This window comes from Coregonus lavaretus, assembly GCF_964263955.1.
Source record: "Coregonus lavaretus genome assembly, chromosome: 27".
Lineage (NCBI taxonomy): Eukaryota > Metazoa > Chordata > Actinopteri > Salmoniformes > Salmonidae > Coregonus > Coregonus lavaretus.
Genome location: NC_140014.1, coordinates 23,849,283 through 23,866,689, shown reverse-complemented (window position 1 = coordinate 23,866,689; position 17,407 = coordinate 23,849,283). Strand labels below are relative to the sequence as shown.

Sequence of the window (17,407 nt, the reverse complement as noted above, 5' to 3'; positions counted from 1 at the left end):
AAACATTCAACCAACCCATCTCTCTCTCTCCCATTCTTCCCTTCCCTACCTCCCTTTGTCTATACAGAGTGCTGATTCATGTTTATTAAACTCCTGACAATACCCTGGACAAGGCTGGACAGCACTCACTGCCTGTGTATACAGTAGTATAGGTGTGTTGCTGTGGTGTGTGTGTGGCAGGTTGGGGCACTTTACAGTACGTTTTATTGTGCTGGATGACAGAGGGATGACCCTGGACTCTTTGCATAAGGCAAAGCAGACGATTCCGCTGAAGCCCAGACTGGTTTGCATGAGGGCCTTTACTGTAGCGCATGCAAATGGAGCCGCTTCTTCTGTCAGGGCAAAAGGCCATGTTCAGGTTACCTGACCCTAACCAATGTGCTTATTGCCAATTGACGTTTGGTATCCAAAACGACTGTGTATTGTAATTCTCAATCTGACTGTTCACCTTGCTTTTTCAAACAATGAAAAAATAGTTGACCAAGATGTATAAACCAAATCCACTGCACTCGGCTACCCTCTTTTAAAGAGAGCGGGAGTCCAGTCTCAAAGACGTTAAAAAGCCTTTATGGAGGTATTTTACTGGGTCTGTCAGGAGGACAGGAGTGCTGCGGGCATGCTCAGCATGGCACGCTGCGTGCCCATAAACAGACAGGGCAGGGCTTGACATTCACTTTTTTAGCCACTTGTCTGTCAGACAAGGAGGACCATTTTTTTGTTTTACTTGTCCGAAAGCTCAAGTCACTGCACTGATAGGCTACTGTATAAAACACGTGGTCCGTCAACCTTCCATCTGGAGCGCTAAGGGTGTGCAGGCTTTTTATCCAACCATGCTCAAACACACCAGACATATTCTAAGAATAGTTTGTCAGAGTTACATGGCCAGTATTGAAGAGGAAAATCCTAGACAATTTCGAGCGCTTGAGAGACTGTTTTACAACCGGAGTATGCAGCCTTGTCGGCCATTTGCGAGTGACCAAAAGTATGTGGAGGCTGTTATAGCATAACAGCCTCCACTCTTCTGGGAAGGCTTTCCGCTAGATGTTGGAACATTACTGCAGGGAATTGCTTCCATTCAGCCACAACAGCATTAGTGAGGTCGGCACTGGATGATGGGCGATTAGGCCTGGCTTGCAGCCGGCGTTCCAATTCATCCCAAAGGTGTTCGATGGGGTTGAGGTCAGGGCTCTGTGCAGGCTGGTCAAGTTCTTCCACATCGATCTTGACAAACTACTTCTGTATTGACCTCACTTTGTGCAAGGGGGCATTGTCATGCTGAAACAGGAAAAGGGCCTTCCCCAAACTGTTGCCATAAAGTTGAAAGCACAGTATCGTCTAGAATATCATTGTATGCTATAGCGTTAAGATTTCCCTTCACTGGAACTAAGGGGCCTATCCCGAACCATGAAAAACAGCCCCAGACAATTATTCCTCCTCCACCAAACTTTACAGTTGGCACTATGCATTCGGGCAGGTAGCGTTCTCCTGGCATCCGCCAAACCCGGATTTGTCCGTCGGACTGCCAGATGGTGAAGCGTGATTCATCACTCCAGAGAACGCGTTTCCACTGCACCAGAGTCCAATGGCGGCGAGTTTTATACCTCTCCAGCCGACGCTTGGCATTGCGCATTGTGATCTTACGCTTGTGTACGGCTCAGCCATGGAAACCAATTTTATGAAGCTCAAACCCATTCGGCCAATTTAAATCTATAATTTGCTTGTCCAACAATTGTTTTTACTTGCCACGGGCAAGCCAACAAGCTTTAATGTCGAGCCCTGCAGGGTCTCCTCCTCACCTGCTGGTCCAGCGGGGAAGTTCTTCAGGGAGGGTCTCTCCACCAGCGTGTAGGACTCCCCCACCACAAACACCTTGTAGAGCACAGCGTTATGGTTGATGAAGCTCTGGATCACACACGGAGGCTTCACGCCCTTCAGGTCCTCCTCACTGAAGATGATGGCCATCTGTGGAGAGGAAGAAGAGGTCATCTATATATTTATCATTTTATTTCAACCAATAACCTGCCCACATACCATTTAATCCATCCAACCAGTTTACGGCCTTGACTTGTTCAATGACATATGAATATGAATGTTGACCAACGGACAAGCGGCTAGTGATTTTGGCAGGGCTGCCACATAGAGTATTCTAGTGTGTTTGATGATGTAGCTTGGTGCAGTGTTAAATGATTATCTAGTTAGAGACACTGTAATGGATTACAGGGATTTAGCTAACGATCGAGGGTGTGACTAATCTGTGACCCTAAGCGCATCATGACCCTGGTGGCACTTACCTCGTGGGAGTTGGTTCCATGGGCTACTCGTGTTTTGCAAACTGATCGATGGAGAGAGAGAAAGATGAACAGGTTGAGAATGTTAGTGAAGAAACCACATTTCCTCAATGACCTCAGTACTGAGAAAAAACATGACCGTTACAAGATGACAGCAGGTTATTTCCACACTGACCACAACTTTCAAAACCACTTCCATAAATGGCTGTCTGCAGACATGAAAGATGGGTAAATTGGACATACAAGGTGGCTTAACAGTATCTAAAGGTTTGAAAAAAACAAGTCTAAAAATAAACTTCTCAGAAGGTTTGTATAGTGTTACACAAACCAAGATAGTTATAGTTCAACACTGAAGAGTAATCATTATTATAAATAATAAACCAATTGCTGTGCAGCTTATAAGTGTGGATACTAAAAGCAGGTTTGTTTATAGAGTTTTGGGCAGTTTCCTTTCACTGTTAAAAAAAAAAAAAGCTAGGAGGAATTAATGTATAATATGGGTCGTGTCAGAGATTTGGATATAATGACGAGATACCTATGTCTCCACCCTAACAATGGGATTCATTGATCACAGATCGGAACGGCGGGCTGTCCAGTTCCAGCCTATTCCTCTCTTTGGATTGGTGGATACATCTCATTATTTTAATACTTTTTTGAATATTCGATGAGGGGTGTTGACGTCAACTGCCTGTATTAATTGGAGATGCTATGCTACTAGCCTCATGTCATGAATATGCATAGCCATCGAGACAACTCCGATATAAAGTGTTATTTCTCAGTTGCCGGGATGTCACGTCCTACTTATATCAGTACACTCGTAACAACCCAAGCATTACAAAACTTATATTAGATCAAATAAACCTCATGTAGAAAATAAATCTTTACATTTTTTGCTGACCAAATTCGACACTCATTGACCTCCATACAAATGCTCCTCGCTTGGTGAGCGAAAGAAACGAAACGTCACCTGCTGGAGAAGACAGATTTTTGTCCCAGTTATGCATCTCACTTTGTCTCTTACTCTCTGGTCGAGTGACAATTCCTCTTCCTCTATCAAACACGAAGGGAGGGACTTACTAAAGGGGAATGTGAGTCCATGCTTCTCAATCTGCTCCAGTGTGTCTGGACCACACTCAGTGTTCAGAACCATGAACGGGGGAGAGCAGATCCTCTTATCTGGTGAGAGAAAGATCGAGAGGGAGAGAAAGAGGGAGGGAGGGAGGGAGGGAGGGAGGGAGGGAGGGAGGGAGGGAGGAAGGAGAGGAGACGGAGAGGAAGGAAAGGAGACGTGTAAGATGGAAAATACCATCGCAATATCAGTGAATCTGTTGAAGGAAAAAATCCCTAAGCATGTCATTCAGATGTTGACTATACGGGTGCAGCTCAATCAATTAGAATATTGTGGAAAGGTTAAGTAATTTCAATAATTCAATTGACAAAGTGAAACTCATATATCGTGGATTAATTACACAAAAAGTGAAATAGTTCAAGCCTGTATTTGTTTTAATCTTGATGATTACGGCTTACAGCTCATGAAACCCCCAAATTCTGCATCTCAGAAAATTAGAATATGACATAAGACCAGTGAAAAAATGAAATTTAATACAGACATGTCGGCCTTCTGAAAAGTATGTTCTTGTACATGCATGGAGTTGATCAGCCTGTGGCACTGCTGAGGTGTTATGGAAGCTCAGGTTGCTTTGATAGCGGCCTTCAGCTCGTCTGCATTGTTGGGTCTCGTGTCTCATCTTCCTCTTGACAATACCCCATAAATTCTCTATGGGGTTCAGATCAGGCGACTTTGCTGGCCAATCAAGCACAGTAATCCCATGGTCATCGAACCAGGTATTGGTACCTTTGGCAGTGTGGGCAGGTCGTCCTGCTGGAAAATGAAATCAGCATCTCCATAAAGCTTGTCAGCAGAAGGAAGCATGAAGTGCTCTAACATTTCCTGGTAGACGGCTGAGTTGACTTTGGACTTGATTAATCCACGATATATATACATTTCACTTTGTCAATTGAATTATTGAAATTACTTAACTTTTCCACAATATTCTAATTTATTGAGCTGCACCTGTAGACTTTCTTTGTTACAGCGCGACTAACAAAGAACACTCTCACACACACAGAAATTTAAAACACATTGACTGACGTATTCTCTCAGAGATAGCTAGGTTTTCCCCTGTGACCCTACTCAGACAGCCAAAACAATGACAAGAGAGCGACTTTTCATCTGAGCCATATACTACGTATGTGGTTTGAGGAGTTAGCAAGGTAACTTTGGTCAACTCTGAGTTCAACTCGGCAAAGCCAGTACCACGAAATGTCTGCTCTACCCAAAATTACAACCAAATAATTGCAGCCTTAACGCAAAAATGGAAGAGGAAAGTGGAAGGAGGAGAAAGTAAGGAACTTGTCTGTCGGCCTTGCATTAAAAGAACATAATTGGTTAACGAAAACTGTGATAAATAAAAAAGTATATCAGTTTCATTTAAGGACCAAAGGATTATATTAAATTATTATATAAAATTATTGCTACCAATAGAATGTTATTTATATGGGGGATACAATCTTCCCAGCTCTGCAGATTTTGCTGCAAAGAGACAGAATCATTGGATAATTTGTTTTGGTACTGTCCATTTGTAGCTTGTTTTTGGACACAGGTCCAGGAATGGCTAAAGGATTGCAATATTTACCTGGAGCTAACCCTGCAGATAGCACTACTGGGTGAAATGAAAAGTCATAGTCAATCGATCAATAACATAATAATACTATTAGCAAAAATGTTTATTTTCAATCTGTAGAAACAATGAGAATAGAAAGGTTCAGAACTTTTGTAAGACATCACAGTACAGTTGAAATATATATGGCAAATAGAAATCCTATATGGATGGTGTTAAAATATATATGGGTTGTTGAATGGAATTGAAGGATGGGACTAATAACAACTAACAACAAACAATAACAAGATAACTAATAATGTAGGCACGCTGTGTCCATAATAAGTGTATGGGTTGTAGGTTGGGAGCTTTTGTGAAGGAGCACAGTTAGAAAGATATGGCATATAGAAGCAAACTGGATGGACATCATGAAAATGATTGGAGAGGTTGAGAGTAGAAGAAGTTCAGGAGAAAGAACAAACAAAATGTAATTACTGTAAAATTGACTGTGTCCATAAAAAGTAGATAGTGGGTATGGGCTGGAAGTAGAGGCCTAGGCGTTGTTGTTCACTAGTTTACTCCAAGTGGGGAAAGGGTGGCGGGGTTGGAAAGTAATAATGGGGAATATATATATATTTTTTAAAGGATATGTATATGTACGTATGTACAGTGGGGAGAACAAGTATTTGATACACTGCCGATCTTGCAGGTTTTCCTACTTACAAAGCATGCAGAGGTCTGTAATTTTTATCATAGGTACACTTCAACTGTGAGAGACGGAATCTAAAACAAAAAATCAACAAACAAAAATCCAGAAAATCACATTGTATAATTTTTAAGTAATTAATTTGCATTTTATTAAGTATTTGATCACCTACCAACCAGTAAGAATTCCGGCTCTCACAGACCTGTTCGTTTTTCTTTAAGAAGCCCTCCTGTTCTCCACTCATTACCTGTATTAACTACACCTGTTTGAACTCGTTACCTGTATAAAAGACACCTGTCCACCCACTCAATCAAACAGACTACAACCTCTCCACAATGGCCAAGACCAGAGAGCTGTGTAAGGACATCAGGGATACAATTGTAGACCTGCACAAGGCTGGGATGGGCTACAGGACAATAGGCAAGCAGCTTGGTGAGAAGGCAACAACTGTTGGCGCAATTATTAGAAAATGGAAGAAGTTCAAGATGACGGTCAATCACCCTCAGTCTGGGGCTCCATGCAAGATCTCACCTCGTGGGGCATCAACGATCATGAGGAAGGTGTGGGATCAGCCCAGAACTACACGGCAGGACCTGGTCAATGACCTGAAGAGAGCTGGGACCACAGTCTCAAAGAAAACCATTAGTAACACACTACGCCGTCATGGATTAAAATCCTGCAGCGCACGCAAGGTCACCCTGCTCAAGCCAGCGCATGTCCAGGCCCATCTGAAGTTTGCCAATGACCATCTGGATGATCCAGAGGAGGAATGGGAGAAGGTCATGTGGTCTGATGAGACAAAAATAGAGCTTTTTGGTCTAAACTCCACTCGCCGTGTTTGGAGGAAGAAGAAGGATGAGTACAACCCCAAGAACACCATCCCAACCGTGAAGCATGGAGGTGGAAACATCATTCTTTGGGGATGCTTTTCTGCAAAGGGGACAGGACGACTGCACCGTATTGAGGGGAGGATGGATGGGGCCATGTATCGCGAGAGTAAGACCCATCTTCCCTCAGTAAGAGCATTGAAGATGGGTCGTGGCTGGGTCTTCCAGCATGACAACGACCAGAAACACACAGCCAGGGCAACTTAAAAAGCCTCTCAAGGTCCTGGAGTGGCCTAGCCAGTCTCCAGAACTGAACCCAATAGAAAATCTTTGGAGGGAGCTGAAAGTCCGTATTGCCCAGCGACAGCCCCGAAACCTGAAGGATCTGGAGAAGGTCTGTATGGAGGAGTGGGCCAAAATCCCTGCTGCAGTGTGTGCAAACCTGGTCAAGACCTACAGGAAACGTATGATCTCTGTAATTGCAAACAAAGGTTTCTGTACAAAATATTAAGTTCTGCTTTTCTAATGTATCAAATACTTATGTCATGCAATAAAATGCAAATTCATTACTTAAAAATCATACAATGTGATGTTCTGGATTTTTGTTTTAGATTCCGTCTCCCACAGTTGAAGTGTACCTATGATAAAAATGACAGACCTCTGCATGCTTTGTAAGTAGGAAAACCTGCAAAATCGGCAGTGTATCAAATACTTGTTCTCCCCACTGTATGCATGTATTTGTGTGTACGGTATATATATATATATAAATAAAAAACATGGGGGATTGGAAGTGATGCATACAATTACATTGATGGAAGTTACAATCTATCTGCAAAATTAAGCTGATCTACCCCCCCCCCCCAAAAAAAAAGCCAGTGCCACGAAAGCGGCTCACCATTTAGCCATGTACATCTCTATGTAAATTTAGCAGATGCTCTTATTCAGAGCAATTTACAGGAGCAATTAGGGTTAAGTGCCTTCCACATCGGCAGATTATTTTTCTTCTTCTTCATCATCTAGTCGGCTCGGGGATTATAACCAGCGACCTTTCGGTTATTTGCCCAATGCTCTTAACCGCTAGGCTACCTTCCGCCACGTGTCTGAGCCGCGAGTTGAGGACCAATGAAATCAGATTCCCTCCCTCTCGCAAAGATTGCATCATCCTCCCATTCATTTAAGGAAGACTACTGTTTAATGTTAAAATACCTAGCACATTACAAATGTAGTCATGACAGAATGCATTTGAAACGTCACACACAGTAAAACTTTTGTATAATAAAAATAAAAAAATAATAAAAAATGCCATTTAGCAGCCGCTTTTATCCAAAGCGACTTACAGTCATGCGTGCATACATTTTTTTTGTGTATGGGTGGTCCCGGGGATCGAACCCACTACCCTGGCGTTACAAGCGCCGTGCTCTACCAGCTGCGCTACAGAGGACCACTGTATGACTTAATACAATTATTTTATCGATATGAGTGGGAAAAAAGGTGCTCCTGCATTAATAATCACACCAAAGACGACATTAACGATAAGTAATAAAATAAAGACAGCACTTCTTAAAGCCTATTTCACACCATAGATTGCTGAATTATTTGCAAGATAACTTCTTTCATTTTGATTTTGCCACAAATGAAATCGTGGCACTGACTCGCCCATGGATTGATGCTTCAATAATGTCTCAATGCACGCGCAGTTACAAGCCTGCTACAGTTAGCGTCAGGCAATACCCACCGTCTTTGTACGGATGAAGCCTGAGCTGGAATGTGAAGCTAGCTTTAGAAAACCCTGAGTAGATCTAGCTTGCATCGTAGTATACCCCTCTGATGACAGAGACAGAAGGCTATGTTATTTAAGACAAACACACACCATCTGTGTGCATGTCAGTCCACCAACATCACTCCCTTCCTTTCATCTCTACTGCTTGATTAGAGAACAAACAACAAAACACACAGCCGCCACGAGAGAGAAAAAGAGAGAAAGAAAGAGAAAAATAGAAAGAAAGAGAAATAGAACGAGAGAGAGAGAGAGAGAGAGAGAGAGAGAGAGAAGCACAGTCTCTTGTTCAAATAAATAAACCAGGAAGCTGCCAACCCTGCTTGGTCTGGCCTGCTACACCCAGAGAACACACAACACAGAGACACCACTGCACCAGACAGAACAGGAACAGACAGAGAAACAACAAAGACTACTAGATAGACAACATTATACATGGGACAAGTCCACAGCTCTTACAAAACCAGACAGGTGTACATGCAGTGCATGTATAGTACAAATACTCAGGATGGGTGTGACAGACACAGACGGTAGCACTTTGGTGAATCAAATAAGAGCATCATTCTCATCATGCTTATAGCACGCCCTGATGCGGTGGCTGTCTCGTCATCTCCTGTGATAAGACTTGACATCCTGCAGCTACAACACAGCAAGCCTTCCCTAATTTGAAGCCTATATTTAAATTCTGGCGCTCTGCAGCAATTTTCTGGCTATCGGAGATAAGGTGGCTCGTTTGAAATATTGCCACAGGAAATCAGTGTCCAGGCCAAACCAAATACTGGCATATTGGTGCGGATGACAAAAACACAATACAAACACTAGTGTTGAGTGGGCAATGTGATGTCAGTGCTTCCAGTGAGTTGTGCGGAGGTCAGGAAAATCCCACAGGCCTGTATTACACTGGCTACACTACCCTGAATGCTGCTGAGCTGTGGTCACAGACAAGCTACGCAGACACAGCTCAATGATTCCATTGTGGAAGTGTGGAGTGTACACTACACATGAAGACTTGCGCATTTGACCAGTCATGGAGTGGAAGTCCAGGCCATGAGCAGCTGACTCATGAGGAGAGGAGTGATTGGAGGAAGTAGGGGGTCACCAGGGCAACGTCTTTTGAGTGGCAGTGTCAAGCAACGGGTCCGCTTCCCGTTTTGCCGGCCTCGTTGTTCAGCATGTAATAGGCTGCATTACATGCTGTGCCAATCACAATCTACTGATACTCATAGGATAGGTTATTTTCAAACCAAAAACATACACAGCCGGTCTTAATTTAAAAGAATCAACAAAAAACATAATAGAATTATGAACTCAACGAATATAAGTTCAAATAAACACATTATACTGTTGCTTTCAGACTGATTTTAGGGTAGCTAAACATAGAAGAAGAAAAAAGGACCCAGGCACAAACAAACACGCAACTGTTAATACAAGACAATTGATTCTGCTCTGTGCTCCTTAACTTGTATTTGTCTGTGGTGCTCCTGTTCTGTCAGTGGAGTGTGGTGTGATGAATGAGACAGAGCCGTGTAAGGTTTACCCATCACATCACCCCACTGAGCGGAGCTCCAAATTCACACCCACCGACTGTCACACTGCTGTTGTTATAATATAATAATAATATGCCATTTAGCAGACGCTTTTATCCAAAGCGACTTACAGTCATGCGTGCATACATTTTTTTTGTGTACGTTGTGGGAGAGGGGGTAAGAATGTCAGACTAACATTCATTCAAAAACAACCCAAAGACCCAACAACACGTATTTGAATTGTGAGAATAAACTAAAATACATTGTAATTCCAAAAAGGCTGCCATCACATGTTCCCATACCGTTGGATATCTCCTGTCCTGACTTGAGCAAACAAAAAGACTAAAAAGGCACGGTTGGAAGCTTTGGGCTTAGAGAGCGGAAGAGGGGATATGATGATGGTAGTGATGGTGAGTGTAAAATCAAATCTAATTTTATTTGTCACATACACGTGTTTAGCAGATGTTATAGCGGGTGTAGCAAAATGCTTGTGCTTCTAGCTCTGACAGTGCAGTAATATCTAACAATTTCACAACATATACCCAATACACACAAAAAAGTAAGGAATGGGATTTAAGAATACATATATGGACAAGCAATTACAGAGCAGCATGGACTAAGATACAGTAGAATATTATAGAATAGAATGCAGTATATACATATGAGATGAGTAGTGCAAGATATGTAAACATTATTAAAGTGACTAGTGTTCCATTTCTTAAAGTGGCCAGTGATTTCAATAGGCGGCAGCAGCAGCCTCTAATGTGCTAGTGATGGCTATTTAACAGTCTGATGGCCTTGAGATAGAAGCTGTTTTTCATTCTCTCGGTCCCAGCTTTGTAGCAGTGTTACTAAAGGGGGCCTGTCTCTCTGTTATGCGTTGGGTGTCATGCTTGGCCGTTTGGCTCGGTGTGCAGGGGAGCAATCTCCTCCTCTGTCTAAACAGTGTGTGCTTTCAGCAGACCCGCTGGAGCCGCAGCAGACACTGACAGGACGTCAGTCCGACTCGGAGTAGCATGGCATACAGCACCGGCTGGCCTGGCGCCCTGGAACCACTCAGGGGGTGGGGATCCAGACTAGGACAGTACCAGACCCAATCCTACCATGAAAAAACACCCAATTAAAATGGAGAGGTTCTCATTTTAAAGGATGTCATCACTAGGGTTTGATCCATAAGGGACAGAGAAGGACAGTCTTAAGGTGGCCTGGCTGAGTGGAATGTTCATACCAGGCACTGGTGAAGTCTTTCCATACAGGCAAGCAGCCACCAGTGAAACTGACCCTCACATTTTCTTTGCAAAAGTTATTATTAGCATTATCAGAGGATTACCATGTAGGCCTATACTGATACAATTCCAGTATTGACAGTAGATTGAAATCTAATGTTGCTATTCAGGGCTACATTACTAGTAAAACCAGCATCCTCGAACATACCCCTTGTTCAGAACCAGGAATGTTTTCAATATTTCAAATTGAACTCCAAACTGTTTTCCCTGCAAGTAAATCCATAATGTTCCATATCTTGCTGTGAGAAGCTTCCGCTCTGAATTATAATTATTAATCTGAAATCCCAAACAATAATGCCATTAATCTTTGTGAGAGAACAACCTCCGACTCGATGTCGTAGAGCATCTCCGCAAACGTTTTGATTACCTTTGTCAGATCAAAAATCAGACAGACCAGGTCCATAACGGAACAGTGCTTTGAAGGCAGTCGTTATGTAAGCAAGGCAATCAATCATAGTCCTTTTTATTCATCCCATGCTGACTGTTGTGCGCTGGGATTGGGGCCTGGATGTGTGTGCGGTCCTCAGCAGTCCCTCCCGGCTGTTTTTCTTTAATATGCTGTGCCTTGGTTTAAATATTGATTACTTGCATCAGCAGGACACTTGTTATTGTTGGTCGTATTTGAACCACGGCAACTAAGGCTAGGATTTATGTGAACACCAAATACTCTCCACATAACAAAGCACTCTACCATAATCCAGTTAAATACCTCGAGCATAGTTCAGTTTGATTCCACAAAAACATCTCTTCATTTAAGGGTGTCCCAGTCCCTTTCTTTTGAAGTGGAAAGGAAATACCAAGACGAAGAGCCCCAAGAATGAGATCCTTCACCTTATACAACCTGACGACTGTTGCCATCTATACAAACACCAAGTGAAATATCAAGGCAGCATAAACGGAAAAGAGTGGATTCCACCAACTAAAGTAAGCAACTGTCCTGCTCTGTTTCACAAGGTAAACACAAAACCAACTTAGACAATACTCTGGAAAGCTGATGAGCTGAACCAGGAGTCATGTGGTGGAGAGGAGACTAGTGGGACCAGGAGAACTAACCCCTGTCTTGTTAGTTAGACAAACCCTTGCCTGCACAGACACTTCACAGAGCTGTCTACTGATCACCACATTCTCCAAGTACAGTTAGGCTGGGCCAATTGTACGCCGCCCTATGGGACTCCCGGTCACTGCCGGTAATGACATGAACCCCAGGCTGTAGTGACGCCGCAACACTGCGATGCAGTGCCTTAGACCGCTGCGCCACTCGGGAGGCCCTCTTTTTGACAATTTTAATTTAAAACAATCACAGTAATGTACTTAATTGCTACCCAGAAATGATTTGATATTTAGATACATTTTAAAGGTCCAGTGCAGCTGTTTGTATCAGCTTAAAAACAAAACCCACACACACAGCTCTAGTGCTTCCTCCCATTGAGTAATACTCTCAGCCACTCAGGCAGCCCTCTGATCATGGCAGGCTCGCCACAGCCTCTGGTACTGGGGACTGGGGTTGCCTTGGCAGCCAGCACTGCACTGGGGCTCCATGGTCTCCACTGATAAGGAGGAGGAAGTGGCTGTGGCAGACAGTGCTCTTTGGATGTTCCCCTCTCACTACGAAACCCCTCCCCCTCCATGCTCCCACTTCACTTCCCACCAGCCACTGTTGATGACTACAGAAACTAACAATTGTTTTCTTGTCGTGATGTGATCTAGGACTGACAGTTTCCATTTCAACATCTGAGTTGAACCTTTTTCTGAGTGTAAAACAGCATCAGGAATATTCAAAAAGGTACACCACTTCAGCTCAAGGAGATCTAGTCACTCAATAACAACAGGCTGCAAACAGATGCATCACATCCTTATAGCAAGCCACGAGCACTGCACAACCACACATACACCAAAACTGTGTACTCAAGTGGGCACACGTGCCAACACACACACTCTCTGTCTCTCCACCTGTGCGAGGTGCATGCGAGTACGGCAGGGTTTGCATGCTGTAATGGCTCCGGTAAATGAACAGCGGATGAGAAAGCTCTCCTGTTGATAATGTGCTGTCAGTCCACAGCTCTGCTCCAGTCTCTGGACCCTGACCAGACAGGCTACACAGCCATATGGTTCCTGTGACAAAACATCTAGGTGCTGCTGGCCTGCTGGATGACAGTCTTCTCTAACTAATGGAGCTTTAGTCCATCACTGGATACAATACACACTGTGGCAGAGGCAGGAGCCAGGTTCACTAGGGGTTAACAGAGGGGAGAGAGGAGGAGGGATGGTGCTGTCATGGTGGGAGGAATACAACTGTGTTACGCTCCTATACTGCCTACATAAAGCAGGTAGGAAGCAGAAAATAATATTATTATTGAACTACGGGGTAACGCACAATCCACCACCTCCTGGACACTCTCAGAAACTAAACCAAAAAGATCACAACCAATCCTTGACACAACAGATTACTCACCCACTGATTCACACAAACACACCTCTCTGGGATCTTCTGTAGTCTAGGACTGGCAGTGGGGATGATTTTGGGAGTTAAATCATACTCAGCCCATTTGTGAGACACTGCCAGTGTGTGTGTGTGTGTGTGATGCTACCTTGCATGCAGTCCTCTATCCGATGGATGAGCTGGTAGGACTTGCAGCGGTCCAGCAGGGTCCTGATTGCTGGGAGGGGGTCCAGCACAATGGTCTCAGGGTGGGCATCAATGTAGTCCTGAAACACACAGCAGGGAGATGAGGGAGCACATATCACAGCTAATGCAGGCAGTCTGGTCACACAGTGCAATGCTACCACTTCACAGTAGGCCATGGATCATGTTTATTTCCATCATGCCCACTGTGTTGTGGTGTGTGTCATCATCATGCTCGCAGACCAGTGGGTTACATCACTGTGCCCTGCATGGCAGGCTGTTAGGTCAGCGTGAGGTTTGCTGATTTATATAACTACACGCTCCATCGCTCCATCCTCCTCCCCCTGTCTCTACACTCCATCCTCCTCCCCCTGTCTCTACACTCCATCCTCCTCCCCCTGTCTCTACACTCCATCCTCCTCCCCCTGTCTCTACACTCCATCCTCCTCCCCCTGTCTCTACACTCCATCCTCCTGCCCCTGTCTCTACACTCCATCCTCCTCCCCCTGTCTCTACACTCCATCCTCCTCCCCCTGTCTCTACACTCCATCCTCCTCCCCCTGTCTCTACACTCCATCCTCCTCCCCCTGTCTCTACACTCCATCCTCCTCCCCGTCTCTACACTCCATCCTCCTGCCCCTGTCTCTACACTCCATCCTCCTCCCCCTGTCTCTACACTCCATCCTCCTCCCCCTGTCTCTACACTCCATCCTCCTCCCCGTCTCTACACTCCATCCTCCTCCCCCTGTCTCTACACTCCATCCTCCTCCCCCTGTCTCTACACTCCATCCTCCTCCCCCTGTCTCTACACTCCATCCTCCTGCCCCTTCTCTACACTCCATCCTCCTCCCCCTGTCTCTACACTCCATCCTCCTCCCCCTGTCTCTACACTCCATCCTCCTCCCCCTGTCTCTACACTCCATCCTCCTGCCCCTGTCTCTACACTCCATCCTCCTGCCCCTGTCTCTACACTCCATCCTCCTGCCCCTGTCTCTACACTCCATCCTCCTCCCCCTGTCTCTACACTCCATCCTCCTCCCCCTGTCTCTACACTCCATCCTCCTCCCCCTGTCTCTACACTCCATCCTCCTCCCCCTGTCTCTACACTCCATCCTCCTCCCCCTGTCTCTACACTCCATCCTCCTCCCCCTGTCTCTACACTCCATCCTCCTCCCCCTGTCTCTACACTCCATCCTCCTCCCCCTGTCTCTACACTCCATCCTCCTCCCCCTGTCTCTACACTCCATCCTCCTCCCCCTGTCTCTACACTCCATCCTCCTCCCCCTGTCTCTACACTCCATCCTCCTCCCCCTGTCTCTACACTCCATCCTCCTCCCCCTGTCTCTACACTCCATCCTCCTCCCCCTGTCTCTACACTCCATCCTCCTCCCCCTGTCTCTACACTCCATCCTCCTCCCCCTGTCTCTACACTCCATCCTCCTCCCCCTGTCTCTACACTCCATCCTCCTCCCCCTGTCTCTACACTCCATCCTCCTCCCCCTGTCTCTACACTCCATCCTCCTCCCCCTGTCTCTACACTCCATCCTCCTGCCCCTGTCTCTACACTCCATCCTCCTCCCCCTGTCTCTACACTCCATCCTCCTCCCCCTGTCTCTACACTCCATCCTCCTCCCCCTGTCTCTACACTCCATCCTCCTCCCCCTGTCTCTACACTCCATCCTCCTGCCCCTGTCTCTACACTCCATCCTCCTCCCCCTGTCTCTACACTCCATCCTCCTCCCCCTGTCTCTACACTCCATCCTCCTGCCCCTGTCTCTACACTCCATCCTCCTCCCCCTGTCTCTACACTCCATCCTCCTGCCCCTGTCTCTACACTCCATCCTCCTCCCCCTGTCTCTACACTCCATCCTCCTCCCCCGGTCTCTACACTCCATCCTCCTCCCAAAGCAATCTTCCTCCTCCATCTCCCACACTCTCCATTTTCATCTCTCTGCCCAGTCCTTTCCTTCTGCCAGCCTCTCAGTCATTCTCTAACAGATGCTTTGGCCCACATATTATGCAAACTCAACCAACCCCCGTGACATTTGCATTTTTCATACATTAGGCTAACTTGCCTAACATAAAAATACATCCACACACAGGCACAAAAATGCCAGCCTACGTACACACATTTAGTCAAACACACATGTACGCACAGACATTTTTCCTTGGGACTGAACATCAATCTGCAGAGAGCGCTGATCAAAACATCTGTGCGGTTACATAAGACAAACGTGTTGCGCTTAAAAACTAAAGCCAAACTAATCTTCCAGTGGTTTAGACTCTGTATTTGGGCCATCAATTTGCTGCTTTCTATCGCCTACAATGTGTGTGAGAAAAGAGGGTGGGGCAGAGTTGATTCCTCCATGGGAATTGGAGTTTTGGCAGTGTGTGTTAGGTAATAAAGGACACATCATATGCAAAGAAAAAGGGCAAACATATTTATTACGAATAACCTAATTCATAGGCCTACACTTGCTTCAGAGAAGGCCACTCAAGTCCAAGTGTTTACTGGTGGTATTCACATTCACAATACACAAGCACTAGCAGTGGTTGCATGTCATGCAATAGAAGGCTGTTATGGTATTTTCCCCTACAAGTCCTCTAAGGACAACAATACTAATTTCACCTTAATCCACAGGATATGGTTGGGTGCTGTTTACGATGTAAACAAAGCCTTATACAGTTAGAAGACCTATAATTAAGTTATGGTCTAAAGGAAGTGTGCAAACTACGGGCAATGTTTGCAAAATGAAATAAATCCTCATTCTCTAAACTACAGGATGCAGTGACAGTTCTGATCATTAATGTGGTTTGTTTCTAGGCCACTGAATGCTATGTTGTGTTATATGTGACGTTCAGTGGCAGGGTCAAAGTTCAACTCTAATCTCCCTGAGAGGAAACCTACCCACCAACTGCCTGTTGTTATATTGTCGCGTGGCGTTTCTGATAGCAATACTAGCCCTTCACATGGCAGGATGGGAATATTCAGAGTCATAAAAGACTTAAAGGAGGGAGTGGAGATCAAATCAGTCCCTTTCAACCCTCCCACAGTCACCTGCAGCAATGACCTAGCCGTATCATTTCAAGAGGTGGGGTCTCTGACTGGCTATACTGACAGGTCCAATATGCTTGAGAGAGGAGGAGGGGGATGGATGGATACCGCATCTAACACTTTTTCAAGCACTGTCAGATCGATTCACACAGGAACACAAAGACAACCATCACCACACACACCTGCATGTCCCTCACATTTGAAAACACACATTCATTTCAAACTGTTCCCGTGACTACGTGAGACACACAAAATGAGTGTGCAACATTCACAGCACTGGCTGTTCCGGTGAGATACGGAAACACATTACCACTTCCCCTTCTAATTAGCAAAACCACTTTAATGACCAGACACGTTGTAGTGGTGAAATCTGTCTGTGGTGTTGTAGAATCAGACTGTTGTGCCTCTCCCTTCCTTCCTTTCTACTTCCCTCTATTTCTCCCCCCTCTCTCGGAGGCTCACCTGCACTCTCTGCACCAGCAGGACTGACTGTGTGTCGTTCTGGTCGGCCTCCAGGATCAGGTCGGTCAGTTTGTGGATGATGACGTCCAGGGGACCCTGCTCCTCCAGGGGCTGGCTCAGGTCCAGCTGGGGACAGACACAAGGGAGACGTCAGGGGTTAGAGGTCAGCAAGGAAAGCTACTGTACCACCACTGTAG

General features: G+C 45.3%; 1 protein-coding gene across 2 annotated transcripts in view; it reads right to left on the bottom strand.

The window, feature by feature from the left end:
* Window positions 1-17,407, bottom strand: part of LOC311102413 (inositol-tetrakisphosphate 1-kinase-like) — a 71,060-nt gene that overhangs the window by 11,924 nt on the left and 41,729 nt on the right. For both annotated transcript variants that reach the window (XM_084143746.1, XM_084143747.1), the window contains exons 4-8: window positions 17,211-17,336; window positions 13,659-13,776; window positions 3,366-3,464; window positions 2,292-2,332; window positions 1,797-1,962 (exon numbers count right to left, since the gene is read on the bottom strand). In XM_084143746.1, coding sequence (XP_083999872.1) covers window positions 1,797-1,962; window positions 2,292-2,332; window positions 3,366-3,464; window positions 13,659-13,776; window positions 17,211-17,336 — 550 coding nt within the window. The remainder of the gene's footprint in view (window positions 1-1,796; window positions 1,963-2,291; window positions 2,333-3,365; window positions 3,465-13,658; window positions 13,777-17,210; window positions 17,337-17,407) is intronic.